Genomic DNA, 15,010 nt, shown 5'->3' on the forward strand with positions numbered 1-15,010 from the left:
TTAATAATAATAATAATAATAATAATAATAATAATAATAATAATAATAATAATAATATATTAGATTTATATTGCGCTTTTCTAGACACAAAATGCTTCACAGAGAACTGACAACCCATCATTCATTCACTCCACATTAACACTATGATGGTAGTGAGCTACATTTTCAGCCACAGCTGCCGTAGGGTAGGCTGTTTATTTACGAGTTAGAATGAATAAAAGTAAGAAAAGCATGTGTGTTATTGTCTTACATAGGGATTGTGAATGATGAATCGTCTTGGTCTTCAGTTGAAATAAATGGTAGGGCGAGGATGGAGGAGGCAGAGTCGACAATGCTGTGGGTACTTCCTGAATGTTTCAAACCACACATCGCTTGTCCATTACTTTCTATGGACTAGAAACTAGAAAACTAGAAACATGCTGTCAAAATATTATAAAGCACACAAAGTAGAAATTAGCAAATAGCTAACGGCAGCACTGCTCTACTGATAGAGATCGATAAGCCACAATGGATGTGCTGTGGGCATAAAATGGCTACGCTGCAGGCACACAATGGGTGGATGAAACGTTTGTACACTGAGACAAGGTTCATACAACAAAGAATATCTCTATATAGTCTGTGGTTTGTAAATCGAAACGTTCGGATAATGCAGGTTTTGTAAATTGACACTTCTTAGGGCTCAACAAAATAAAAGACGGGCACATTCCGCCTAATAGCAAAGACTTCTTCCTGGCTACGGCAACACACCGTAGTCTATACACTACTGCCATCTAACGTTTTGGAATTGCAACTGCATGCATAGGCGCCAATCTACATTTCTGCCAGTGGGTGCTCGGATGGGCAGTAAATCCGACGCTACTTTTCTGAGCATGCGTGGGATCGGCGCCTATGACTGCATGCAAAGTTTAATATATGATACTTACAAATGAGACTCGGGAGATAAAGTAGTTAGCATTGTCAGCTCACTGTTAAATGTTACATTACAAAAATAACATTTATTAACGCATGAACACAAACACAAGTACTAAAAATTGTTACTGTTGAATAGATTCCCATGCAGGTAAAAGGAATTAGTACCGTCGATTCAAATGTGAACAGTACCCATCCCTCGACACACCAATTCATGGGTAGAAGAGTCGGCTTACACAAACAAAGAGGATGTCCTAATTTGTCCCCATGCTTTATTGTTGTGCTGCTGTGTCAGAGTGAGCCATGCAGGGTCACCTACTTAAGTTACCAAATATGGTCCCCTGCCCAGTAAAATGCTGCAAGGCGCATTCAACAGGGCCCCAAAACAAAGAGAAAAAGTTTGCAGTACTTTTTTTTTGGAAAGGCTCTTTGTGTGGACAGTATAGCTTTTCATCATGTGCATACAGCTTAAAATATGTGGTGCAAAATGTAACAGAAGGCATGGACAGACTGAGCAAGCTCACACCATAGAAGGCCTGCTGGCTGTTGACAAACTAACATTCTTGTCGCTCTATTCCTCCCTGCTCTCCTAAATGGCTAATCTTTCTTGGATCTCACCATTAATTGGTTAACAGTCTCTGCAGGGCAAGTGAAAGTGCTGCTATTTAAGGCCTCGCCATGCAACAGCAACACTTTCATCTTGGCAATAACAGGCAACAATTATATTACCAGATTTGAAAGTGAACCTCCTATCTAGGCACTAATCAAAAAAGCAGCCCATCTGTTGTGTGCATGTGTGCAGCTTGCATGATAGAACTGTCCGCACGCTAATTAACTGCTAAGTAGACCACAATTAGACACTTTATTTCCATCAAGTACAGCTAGAAAAAGTAAGAAGATGAGCACAATGAAAGCATTTCATTGTGTACCATCTCTGCCTCTCTCCCTTTCTCTCTCTCTGCTTGACGTACACGCGCTCGTGCACGCAGGCATCAATACAACCTTACGCGCGTGTGCGCGCTCTCCATCACGCGCGCACTTTCTCTTTCCCTTAGCTGTGCTTTTGTGTTTTGTCAGAATTAATGAGAAAAGTTCCCTTGCCCTAGGGGTAATTAGTGTCCTTGGAGTTAAATAAGCTAATACTTAGACACCTCTGGCACAAGCAATTATGTTTGTGTATTGAATAATTGATTCAAAGAGGGGGGAAGGGCTGCTAATCAGATCTGAGCATAATGAATTGATTTAATTAACAGGGGAATCCTTGGGTCGCTGCGAAGAAGAGTGCGCGGCGCATTTATTGCGCAGAGCAGAGCAGAGCGGGGCGCGCACAGACGCGGACAAGAGAGAGGCAAAGCTCGGCACTTTGTCACATTTGCAATTGGATTTGTTTGAATGTAGTTGTCGTCTCGGAGCAAATGAGAGCGAGAGGGGACGCGCGTTAACATCCGGGAGAAAGAGCGATCGTGTGCGCGTTTGATCCGCCTCCAGTGCGCACCGCCGCGGCACATTTAGTCCAGATTTACACCGCCTTCTTTTTTATTTCGCATGGAAGTCGTTCAAAGCGGCTCCGGGCTCATTTATTCAAGTGCGGAGACCACGCCAGTCAGCAGAGTCCGCGCAGCGATCCTAATTGCCGTTCTTGTTTAGACCGTCAAGGCTTTTCGTCGTGCACAAGAACGACGTTCCCGCCGAGAAGCTCCTAGCGGACCGAGCCGCGCAGCCTGCTGGAGCCCAGGACGGATCGGCCGGGGAAGGACTCCAGCTCGTTCCTCAGGACCATGGTGCTGGACAAGGAGGAGGGTGAGTAGCATGTCATTCACATCTAAAACCTAAAAAGATGTTGTTTAGTTTGTGTTGTGTCTCCACCTGCACACGGAAGTTGAGGTGCTCGCCGATGCACAAAGACTGTTTATTTACTCTCAGTGTGCAGAGCTAGAAGTCTCCTCCTAAGTGCTTTTTTTTTTTAAATTTTTTAGCCCGGGTGAAGTTGTTAAGAGGCAGTCAGCCTCTGACATCCTCCCCGGGATGGCACATGACAGCAGAGTGCTTTTAACTTGATTGCAAATTATGGATAACGCCGCGCAGCCCTGACTCACTTTTCCCATTCCAAATAGGCCCACTTGCATTACTTATCTATTCCAATGTATTTGGGTTAATGGGCGAGGCAATCTAATTAATTTAAATTTAAATCATACTCGCCTCCTCTAATGACGTTCCATTTTGGATCCGAGCTGACGTGGAGACGTGCGGTGCATTTATCACATGCTGGTCCTCGGGTCTAAATCATGCTCAGTGTAGTGTGAATGCATTAAAATCCATTAATATGGCATGCTTTTAATATTGTAGCAGACACCGTATGCATGCAGCGAGAGCACTTTGACATCTCCAATTAAGTTTTCTTTCTCCTGACACTTTTTAAGAGTCTCCCTTTTTGCTGGCCACCTGCTGTGATGCCTCCATCGATATAGAACTATAATTTGTGTCATTTCACAAAGTACTGCTTATAAAGGCTTTTTTCTATCCTCTCTCAGTAATGGACGCATTTGGAGTCCATTATTTATGTTTGAAAATGGATATTTCCTATCTCTTAGCAGTGCATCCTTTCACTTACGCATCAAAAAAACCAATAGAGTTTGTGGCAAAGACATAAATTGGCCTCTCTGGCTGCATCCGTGTTGTGCCACTAATGTACCCAAATTAACTGAACTGTAAATTGTCTGCTCTGAATGTCTGTCTGGCTAAAAGTTCCTTATATGATTCATGAGTCGGATTGCTTTTAACAGTTATTGGCTAAGCAATACGGCAAATGTGCAAGGTGATGCAAATGGCATTAGTGGGAAAGGATGCACAAGAGCATGTAATGCAGTCAATACTACATTAACTACTGATGCCCAATTACAGAACCAGGGAGAGTGGCTTTTAGGAGCATTAGGACTTGCAGAAAAGCTGAGATCACCTGCTGCTCATTGCCTAAAAGCTTCACCCTTTATTTGCTGGACTCGACCAGCGCCTCCCGCAGTTTGTCCGGGTTGGCAACAGAACTGCTCCGATCTGGTCTCGCTCATTATGGTGCCTCTTAACGTTTATTGGCTGTAAAGTTATAGGCTTGTCAATTCAACCTTCTCGCCTAATGCATCCGCTCAGGGTAAGTGTGCACATGGAAGGAGGGGCGTTTTGGGTGGCTTTTCTGTAACCCTTCCTCAATTACTCATATGTGTTTTTGTGCGTTTATCTTAAGTGTTCGTATTTGTTTCCTAAAGAGTCCAAGTCAAGCTGGCACCGCAGCAGAGCGCGCTTCTTTGGCCGGCGTCAGATTCTCTTTGGAAAATCCTGCCTAAAGACAAGAATTAATTGTAACATTAGTATTCCCTTCTATTTCCTCTCCTGTCGGAGACAAGCTCTATGAAAAGCAATGAGTGCATTCAAAGACTTCCCTCGACCACCACTGCCGAGGTGCCTTTAAGCAAGGCATGAAACCAATGTGTTGACTGCTGCTAAATGCAAAGATTACATTTTGCTCAGCGCATGTAAAAATGACAAATCCTTCATAAAACTGCCTAATATACAGGGGAACATCAAAAAAACTAATATACACGTGTAAATAAATATGCAGCCACTCTGTCAGCGCTGCACATTAACTGTACACTGACCTTAAGCAGAAGCCAAATCCTCCAGCAACTGATAGGTTTCTGGTTCCCTCGCGCTATAGTTAATTTACGGCTCCCTTATCACACTGTCCAGGAAAATGTGTACACTCATAAAGTGTGTGATTGAAAAGCAATCCTTCAGATGAACACAGGCCGGTGATCTGTCAGCTGCCGCAATAAACCTTGGGCTCCGGGCTCACATTTTTATTTTGAAATAATAAGAATTGCTTCATTCTTTACCGGTGTTACCATGGTAATACTGTCTTGTAGCGATGTTATATTGATTCAGAAAGTGGACAGTAATATTTCTTCTCGGTTATTTGGTTTCTCGGGGTTGATTTCTAATTTCCAGTTGGAGATTACTTTTATATGTTCCTTAAGTCTTTTCACTTTTCCACTGGAATGTAATTTGCTCTCCGGTGTTTGCTATTTTCTCAGCTTATTGGTTTGCTCTTACTTCAAAATTAAACTTGCCCATTTCAAATATTGAAATTGCATCAGGTTTGTGAGCTCTGGGACCTGAACAATATTACAAAGAAGTCGCAGAGAGTTTTTAATACTCTCACATTTTGCATTAACTCTTTAGTGTTCTGTGTGCTATAGATATGAAGAGAATACGTCTCTGATGCACAGCAGATGTCATTATGAACCTTTTGTGCACAAGCTTAGCATGTCCATGCTCAGTGTTTTGACTGCCACTGACATTAGTCCTGTCAACTGGGTAGGGAATGACACATGCACCCCTTTTGGAGTGCTATGTGTTTAAATCTGCTCACTTCTCACAATGTATAATTTCCTCTGTCACCATTAAACCTCTTCATCACCATCACTTCTGATTGTTTCTCATCTTGAAGTGCGTGAGATGGGTATCATTCCCCACAATCTTAGATGAAGACTCAATTGAGACACGTGTTAGTGAGTGCGTCCGCCCGCCCGGCTTCAGTCATCAGTGAGGTGCTAAAACTCAATTATGCACTCTTGAGCAGCAAGAACATCCAGTTTATTATTGCCTCAGGTTCCATGTTAGTTACGCTTGCTGTCCTCCATGTGTAGCGAAGGACACATGATATCTGGGAGGCCATCAGCGGCCATTGTTCAACCTTCTGTTTTGTCCAACCGCTACAATTCATTTTGTCACTGTCTACTGTTTTTATTACACTAGCGCTTTGATTGAGAGTTGCAACAGTTTCAGCAGGAGCCTTCTGTGGTTTGACAAGTGCAAGATTAAACAAGGACACTCATTCTTTAAGATAGTGGTAGGGCTTGTGTGTACGGTACTCAAGCAAAATAATAGAGTATGCAGAAGAGTCAATTCTATAACTTTCCTGCAGTTACTAAAACTGAAAATGCAAGTTCCCGTCAGTAACATTCCTCTGCAGTCCTCTAGGTAGCGGTGATTAACATTAAAGAGAGTTTTGCAAATGCCGAACAACTTAGGAAGAAAATACATACGGTATAAGGTCTTCCGTGGATAGGAGTTTTCACACCGAAAAGACAGAAAAACAGATGTACTCCCAAATACAATGTTTTTTTTTTCTTGGCCCATGTCACATATACCACCAAATATCACCAAGTATCACCAAATTATTCGATGGAGGGTCCTTTAGCGCACCACAGTTATGGGCAATAAGATGCAAAAGTGAAACTTGTACATAACTTTCCCTATGTTGCCACACATAGATCTGTTATATTTAAACTTTTTATTAAATGCCAGAATTTAAAGGTGAGCTTTGTTAACGTTATGACGTCTGTGGTGAGTGAAGCGTTCAAAGCTAGGTATGCTGCTATCCAGGTGAAATTAACCATTTTGCGTTTTTGGCAGGTGGTGTTCTATATAGTCTTATACATTCTTAATTTGATTCAAGCAACCTTAATATTAAACTTTCACAGCTATATTAATTGTATCTTAACATGTATGACATATTTTTATACATCACATATTTAAATGGCAGAAAAAAACCCAACAACATTCCCACTTACCAACCCCACCCCACTTTGACACCGCTGCATTCCACCACAAAGTTTCAAGCTAGTCTTTGCTTAATCTTCCCGCAGTTGTGCAATATTTCACTGAGTATGTAGTTGTCAGAGGTAACAAACTGTCTTTGTTGACAAAGGAAGATGAGTGGTTACTTATTTTAAAGTACAATTAAACCGTGTTGTCGGTGCCAGGTGTACAGCAGCTTGATCTGAAGCAAACACAGACATGATCAGGAGGAATGTCAATGTTGCTCAAGCAGCAAACTTGCAGAAAATCCCCCAATGAAAAGGTATGAGCCATCCATTGTTAGTTACAAAAAAATCATGTTTTTTATCAATATCAGGTAGAGCTTCAGTATGGATTATTTCCCATACAATGTCTGCCAGCTGCTGTTGGCATGGGAAATAATTATTGTTGTATTGATACACACACACACACACACACACACACACACACACACATACGTATATAAAGGCAACTTCTTGTTTGCCTGTTACGCATTCTCTGCTATGACTTGTTTACATCCTGTAGTACTGCTTACGTGTATACTGTACACAGTCTGGTAAAGTATCCCTTTTCATTCTAGTGCCTTGAAAAAAGGAAAGGACACACCAGTGAGAAGAAAATATAGATATATTGAGTTTCATTAATTAAAAAGCACATTGCTTACTCACAATTATTTGATATACTGTAGATTGGTTTCATTGAAAACAGAGCTGGGTAATTTTGTTTGACAGGGATAATCTGTGCTCGTGTGTCATATTACAGTAGCTTACAATTTCTAGGTGTATCACAAGTAGGGTTGGGTACTGTTAACATTAGAACTGATACAATTCCAATTCTTGGTACCTGGGATTCAATGCCAGTACTTAACAGTACTAAATGTTGGTGCTTTTGTGTGTGTTAATTGAGATTAATAGTTTTTAATAATAAAATCTGTTTTTTTATTGCAACATTAAAAAAAACAAGCTTATTATAACTGCTGTCCAGTTGTTGTACAATATCCTGTCTTGTTATCACATTTCTGAGTCCCATTTGCAAGTACAGTATGACAGTAAGTTGTAATTGTAGTTGCAAGTCCAAGACGTTGGATGGCAGGTGTGGTGTGTTAGCTAGTCAGTTCAATATTAGCTGAATGAAATCTTTTGTTGCGCCATAAAAAGTGTTAATAATGTATTACACACCAGCTGTTTGATTGTAACGCACATCTTGGATGTAGACACTTTATTTCCATGACCTCGACATAGTTTAGCTTATTCCGCTCTCAGTGCTGTTGAAGTAAGCAGCAAGTGCCGAAGAGCCGGCTGAGTTGGCAACCGGGTGTGACATGGCACCGTTGAATTTAACGTAAATCGGCATTCAGACGGTGCCAAAAAAGTAGCGGATTCGTTACATATCCATAATCACAATTATAAACTGCGTTTAGCTGATGTTTTTCAAAAATAACCTAAAAGGTGTGATCTATCATGCTTTTATAGTACCAATGGTGGGAAAATAAAATATTCATAGTAGGGATAGGCATAGTAATGAATTAATTGTTCCGAATTGTGTGTAAATGATTGACTGACTGTTGATTCATTTTTTCTAAAGCAATTGAGGCAGGGATGCAGTGCAACCAGAACACAATGCAACACTGCCATGGAAACAGGAGTTCAGAACTCTGGCTGTAACGATTAATTCAATTAGAATAAGGTTTCAGTTAATATTCTGTTGCTTCGAATAATCATTTTATGAGTTTGAGTTTGAGTTTATTTCAAACATGCAAGCATACAACATGATACATCACAATTTCCAGTGTCTTTTTTCAAAATGTTCGAAAAGGATTAGGAAGAAGCAGAGCTTATTTAATCCTACCCCTTTTCTTTTACATAACAGTTGCTAAAACTTTTGTTCACTTCCCATTCTAAATTTATTCACAATATACTCCATAAGTAATCACAATAAAAATAAATTAATAAATAATACTCAGTGAAGTAAGTTATATTTCATATAGTGAGATGAATAAGATTATTTTGAAAATGAATGGATGGATGATATAAATTCAGAATGTTTATCATGGTTCTTCTTCATTGTACTTTGTAAACACTTTAAGTTTCTTTAGGTTTGGAGAGTTTGATGAGTGTAATTATTAAAACTGCCCAAAACTTTAAATACGCGAACATAGTTTATGCACGGCTGCTGCAATACAGCGCACAGGAGAGCAGTATTTTGTGGGTGCCGTGATCTGTGTGGCTGCAGACAGAAGATTTTTTTTTTTTGTAATTTTTATTATTGCACACATGTTAAAAGTGCAATTTAAATTTTAATGATGTGCATTTATTAGGAAAAAATAAAGGTTTTGGCAAACATATTTTTTTTGTTTATTTAAAGTATTTTACCTAACATACACATTGAGGATATAAAGTGTCTTTTATCCGATTACTCGAACAAACTAGTTCCATTAATCAATAGATTAATCAATTACTAAAATAATCAATAGCTGCAGCCCTATTCAGACCGTTCATCCTTGCCTCAAGAAGGGTTGTTAGATTTCAAATATGTTTTCACTTCCCAACTCTTATGTCACTTGGCTTTTTGTGGCATTTTTTAACAACATATTTACACTCAACAAAAATATAAACGCAACTTTCCCCTTTTGCATCAGAACTCAAAGACCCAAAATATATTATTTGAACACAAAAGGCCAAGTTCTCTCAAATATTATTGACAAATCTATTTAATTCTGTGTTAGTGAGCACCTCTTATTTGGTCACACCAGACACTGACTGCTTTTTACCATGCCGTTTTCCAGTAAAACTGCACATTTTGGAACAGTCTCCTATAAGGCACACCTGTGCAATAATCATGATGTCTAATCAGCATCTTGATCTGCCACACCTGATAGATGGATTATCTCACCAACACATTTTAAAAGATATATTTTTGGGAATACTTTAATTAATTATGTGTTTAGGAAATGTGTCTTGATATTTATGTGTATTTATTACGTAATAAAGTGAAGTGATGTACTGATGTAGCATACCAAACAACATGTTTTTCTCTGTCCTTAGCAGTGTAAGGAATGACGGCGTTCCTAACAGTATTAACGTTTTCTACTAACGGACAATCTAATTAATGACTAATTCTCACATTACAACGTCATTACAGTAACTTGCAGTGAAATGTGGCATGTTATTATTGTAATGCTCTGCTAGTGGTCAAGGAGAGACACAGCTGCCAATGCAGGAGCAAAGTCACTCGCGCAGAGTGCTAACCCTGGCACACAACCAAGGCATACATTTCAATTAATTAAATCTAATTATGCACTCTAATGTCATGAAACATGTCTCAATCGCAAATGCCAAATATTTGAAGAAGCAAAGTTGCAATCGATCGCCCACCGGTTAGTTTTGGCCAATTTCTCTGAAAAAGTACATGATCGCCAATGCCGATGAACGCTTTTCAAAGCTAATCATTAAAAAAAAAAACATCCCTCCTGACTGATACTTGAATTATTTTTGGTCCCAACCGCTGAGAGAGTCTGCTAGCAGCAACAGTAACTGTGTAATGTACAGTGATAGGCAAGCTACCTGGAAAATGTAGTAAGCTAAGCTTCAAGTTGCTCTCGATTAAATGCAGCTAAGCTACAGGGGAAGCTATCCCCAAAAAATTGTAGCAAGCTACACTTTTTGATTGATTGAAACTTTTATTAGTAGATTGCATAGTACAGTACATATTCCGTACAATTGACCACTAAATGGTAACACCCGAATAAGTTTTTCAACTTGTTTAAGTCGGGGTCCACGTACAAGCTACACGGCAAAATTAGCTTGCTACATTTAACGTCATTTCTATCTATGGGCCCACATGTATAATATCGATGTTAATGTAACTGAGAGTGTACCAGTAACGGTCCATTACTATTAACTATCCGTCATTTAGCTGGGGACACCCAGCTAAATGACGGAACCCCCCTATTTTGAAGGTACCCTTATAACTCATTACATTAATTAGAGTATTTTCGTTTTTAATTTAATTACTTTGGGAAAGTAACTGTACTGTAAATAATTACTCTTGAAAGTAATTTTCCCAACACCGCTCATTCGTAACTGATTTTTCAAGGGATTTTTTTATTGCCCTTATTGTATAGTCTTGTTTTAAGTAAACACAACATGCTGTTATTCGGTATTGATGCACACTCACCCTAAACTCTCTTTCTTGTTCAATCCCAACCTCCAATGATCTTGACAAGTTAGCCTTTTGACAAACAAAATGGCATTTAAATGTATTCAAATCAAGAACGACACAGTGGGGAGTCACTTTATAGATGATTTCTAACAAGAATTAAAGCGATGAAAACTCTGGCATCCTTCTTTTATCAAATTATACAGCTATCTTCTTGGTAAATACAAAACCCCGGGGTGTCTTCGCTCAAATAAAAGCAAACATGCTGAGAACTAATCTCTCATAGGATGACCTTCACTAAATCAAATCTCAAACATCTAATTAAAAACTGTGATTAAGATGGTAGTTCTGACTATGTCAAAGCTGGTCCACCAGGGTTTGGATATTGAAGTTGCTGATTTAATCAGAGCTAAACACATCATATTTGCTACAGCAAATTTGTATGCAAATGACCACAAAGAACACATATTCCCATTGGAATCTTCTCTAAATGAAGGAATTTAGACCCCCTCCACTCCATTCATACATTGTATTTGGTTAAAATGTTTTGATTGGATTCATACCATCATTCATGTCATTCAATTTGGTGTTTAGATTAAATTAATTACAATGTGAGGGAAAATAAACCTCTAGTCACATGTTTAGGTACTGGTGCATATTTTAAAGGCCTACTGAAACCCACTACTACCAACCACGCAGTCTGATAGTTTATATATCAATGATGAAATCTTAACATTGCAACACATGCCAATACGGCCGGGTTAACTTATAAAGTGCAATTTTAAAATTCCCGCCACACTTCCGGTTGAAAAACTCCTTTGGATATGATTTGTGCGCGTGACGTCACAAAAGCAACGGAAGTGGTTGGACCCCATCGGACCCGATAGAAAAGCCTCTTGTTTTCTTCGACAAAATTCCACAGTATTCTGGACATCTGTGTTGGTGAATCTTTTGCAATTTGTTTAATGAACAATGGAGACTGCAAAGAAGAACGTTGTAGGTGGGATCGATCGGTGTCTTAGCGGCTAAGTACAATACTGTAATATCTGTGATATTTGCATTAGTGTACTGTGTCTTCAAGGGTTTGGGGAACGCGCATGCGCGAGTGAGTTGGCGGAGAACTTGAGTGTGTGTGAGCGTGACTTTTGGCTAACAGCAGCTCGTGTATGTGTGTGTGTTACTTTTTGAACTACAACCAGTTACCGCTTGTTAATAAAGCGATTGAGCAATTTGTTTAATGGACAATGGAGACTGCAAATAAGAAAGTTGTAGGTGCGATCGGTGGAGCGGCGGACTACAGCAACACCAACACCAGGAGGTTGTGTTGTGTTTTGAGCAGGATAACACACGCACTACGGTGAGTCTAGCTTTGGCTTCCAAACATTTGATCGCTTGCCCGTACGTGCGTGTCGATATGTGCATGTGACGTACGTAACTTTGGGGAAATATATGTTTCTTGCCGACTCTGATGGCGGCCGGGGTGTCGTCAAAAGCGTACAACGCCCGCCGCCGCATCTAAGTTAGCTACGCAGCTAGGTTAGCTTCTGTTTTTTTAGCTTCGCCAAGCGGAATATTATTAATCGTGTATTTACATGTTCATGGTTTAATAGTATTATTCATCTTCTGTCTATCCATCCAGTCTGGGTTTTTTTAAAATTTAGTTTATATCTGCATTTGAGACTGCTATGCTATCGCGTTGGCTACGCAGCTAGGTTAGCTTCTGCTTTTTTAGCTTTGCCAAGCGGAATATTATTAATCGTGTATTTACATGTTCATGGTTTAATAGTATTATTGATCTTCTGTCTATCCATCCAGTCAGGGTTTTTTTTTATTTAGTTTCTATCTGCATTTGAGACTGACGCTATCGCGTTGGCTACGCAGCTAGGTTAGCTTCTGTTTTTTTAGCTTCGCCAAGCGGAATATTATTAATCGTGTATTTACATGTTCATGGTTTAATAGTATTATTGATCTTCTGTCCATCCATCCAGTCAGGTTTTTTTTAAATTTAGTTTCTATCTGCATTTGAGACTGCTGCTATCACGTTGGCTACGTAGCTAGGTTAGCTTCTATTTTTTTTTAGCTTCGCAAAGCTGAATTATTAATCGTGTATTTACATGTTCAGTCACTGTGAATGTCCATTTCGCGTTCTCGACTCTCATTTTCAAGAGGATATAGTATCTGAGATGGTTTAAAATACAAATCTGTGATACACAATAGAAAAAGGAGAGAGTGTGGAATCCAATGAGCCAGCTTGTACCTAAGTTACGGTCAGAGCGAAAAAAGATACGTCCATCACTGCCTCTCAAGTCCTTCACTGTAACGTTCCTCATCTACGAATCTTTCATCCTCGCTCAAATTAATGGGGTAATCGTCACTTTCTCGGTCCGAATCTCTCTCGCTCCATTGTAAACAACGGGGAATTGTGAGCAGCACTACCGCTTGTGACGTCACGCTACTTCCGGTACAGGCAAGGCTTTTTTTATCAGCGAGCAAAAGTTGCGAACTTTATCGTCGATTTTCTCTACTAAATCCTTTCAGCAAAAATATGGCAATATCGCAAAATGATCAAGTATGACACATAGAATGGATCTGCTATTCCCGTTTAAATAAAAAAAATTCATTTCAGTAGGCCTTTAAGGATATCCTTTATTGGGGGATTTAAGAAGATGAATCTCATCATTCTGTTGTTTTCTTATGCAATTTGTAACTAAAGCACAATTACTACTACTAGTAACTATAAGTGAAATTACACTGTAGTTGCTCAACCTACGGTAGCGAGACAAACAGTATGTTTTCTTGCACTAAATTATTCTAATTCCTAAAAAGATTTGGCTCAAAATAAGCTTTTTATTCCACATGTAAACACCTTAATCTGGTTAAGTTTGGTTTAATAAAGATAGAATCAACACACCTTGATTATACGATTGGAAACCAGTTCTCTCTTATTAGTGTGCCAATCTCCATGGAGGACCAACATGCCCCTCTTTACTACAATATCCACAGGATACCACCAAGCATCCATCCATCCATTTTGTACCACTTGTCCCTCTCGGGGTCGCGGGGGTGCTGGAGCATTCGGGCAGAAGGCGTCGTACACCCTGGACAAGTTGCCACCTCATCCTAGGGCCAACACAGATAGACAGACAACATTCAGATACACATTTACACACTATGACCAATTTAGTGTTACCAATCAAACTATCCACAGGTGCATGTCTTTGGAGGTGGGAGGAAGCCGGAGTACCCGCAGGGAAACCACGCAGTTACGGGAAGAACATGCAAACTCCACACGGAAAGATCCCGAGCCCAGGTATCGCAAACAAAAAATATATACAACCTGCAATAAGTCAATATTTTTCAGTGTATGATAATACCCTACTTTAATAAGTGTCACAATGTTTTTTTAAATACGTGACCTGACGCAAGGTCATCCTGATGGAGAGAAACCTCTAAACCGCCGTGTTTTGACACAATGTAGCTGATGCAGAGTAAAAATAATACATGTGTATTTGTTAGTCAAGGCAACAATAATTAAATAGCGTTAGATCACTTGACTTCAAGACAGCGTCAATCTCGTTCATTCAGATCATTCACAACAACATTGTTGTTCAGTGATGAAAGAATTAAACATCCAAATTCAACAAGTTAAGCATCATAGACAAGTAAATTCCTATTTAAAAGTAATTCACTGCGTAGTTTGTATTAATAGTAAATAGTCAAAGTAGTCACCAAAATAGCTTTTTCTTGTTTATGTTTCTGATGATCATAATAACCACAAGTGGCATTTAAACACATTAACACATTGCCAACTACACCAAAAAGCAGTGGTAAGTTATCTGTTAGATAGAGCGCTTGACAGCTACTAGCTCTATCTTATTAGTATTTAGCATTGTCGTCTTTTTACAGCTAAACAAGCTGAACTGACCACAATCACCTCCTAGGGTACGAGAGGCAAATAACATATGGCCAAAAGTCGCTTTGGAGATGAGCTTGGAAACTGGTATTTCACGTATACATGTCAAAATAGGAAAATCATTTTTTTTTTAATTTAGTGCATTGAAACCTGGGATGGGAATCTTTGGGGACCTCATGATTTGATTATGATTCAGGGGCTATGATTGAAAATAAATGCATTAATTATGCATCTTTAAAAATAAAAAAATATATATAACTATATTGTATATTGATATTTGCAAATATTATACAGTCAAACTGGCAGCTCAAAGAGGTGTGTTTTATGTACTATCTACCCATTCATATATATGGCTGACAGTGTTATTGTCTTTGCTGACTTATGAATCTACTTGCT

General features: G+C 39.3%; 1 protein-coding gene across 2 annotated transcripts in view; it reads left to right on the top strand.

Annotated features, from left to right (window-relative positions):
• Positions 1 to 1,998: 1,998 nt before the first annotated feature.
• lmo1 (LIM domain only 1) overlaps positions 1,999 to 15,010 on the top strand; it is a 76,476-nt gene continuing 63,464 nt past the window's right edge. The window contains exon 1 of one of the 2 annotated variants that reach the window (XM_062028953.1): positions 1,999 to 2,709. In XM_062028953.1, coding sequence (XP_061884937.1) covers positions 2,688 to 2,709 — 22 coding nt within the window. In that variant the 5' untranslated portion in view covers positions 1,999 to 2,687. Of the gene's footprint in view, positions 2,710 to 13,921; positions 14,012 to 15,010 lie in introns of those variants that run through there. The other variant, XM_062028950.1, reaches the window with a different exon arrangement.

This window comes from Entelurus aequoreus, linkage group LG02 (genome assembly GCF_033978785.1).
Source record: "Entelurus aequoreus isolate RoL-2023_Sb linkage group LG02, RoL_Eaeq_v1.1, whole genome shotgun sequence".
In the NCBI taxonomy this organism is placed as follows: Eukaryota; Metazoa; Chordata; class Actinopteri; order Syngnathiformes; family Syngnathidae; genus Entelurus; species Entelurus aequoreus.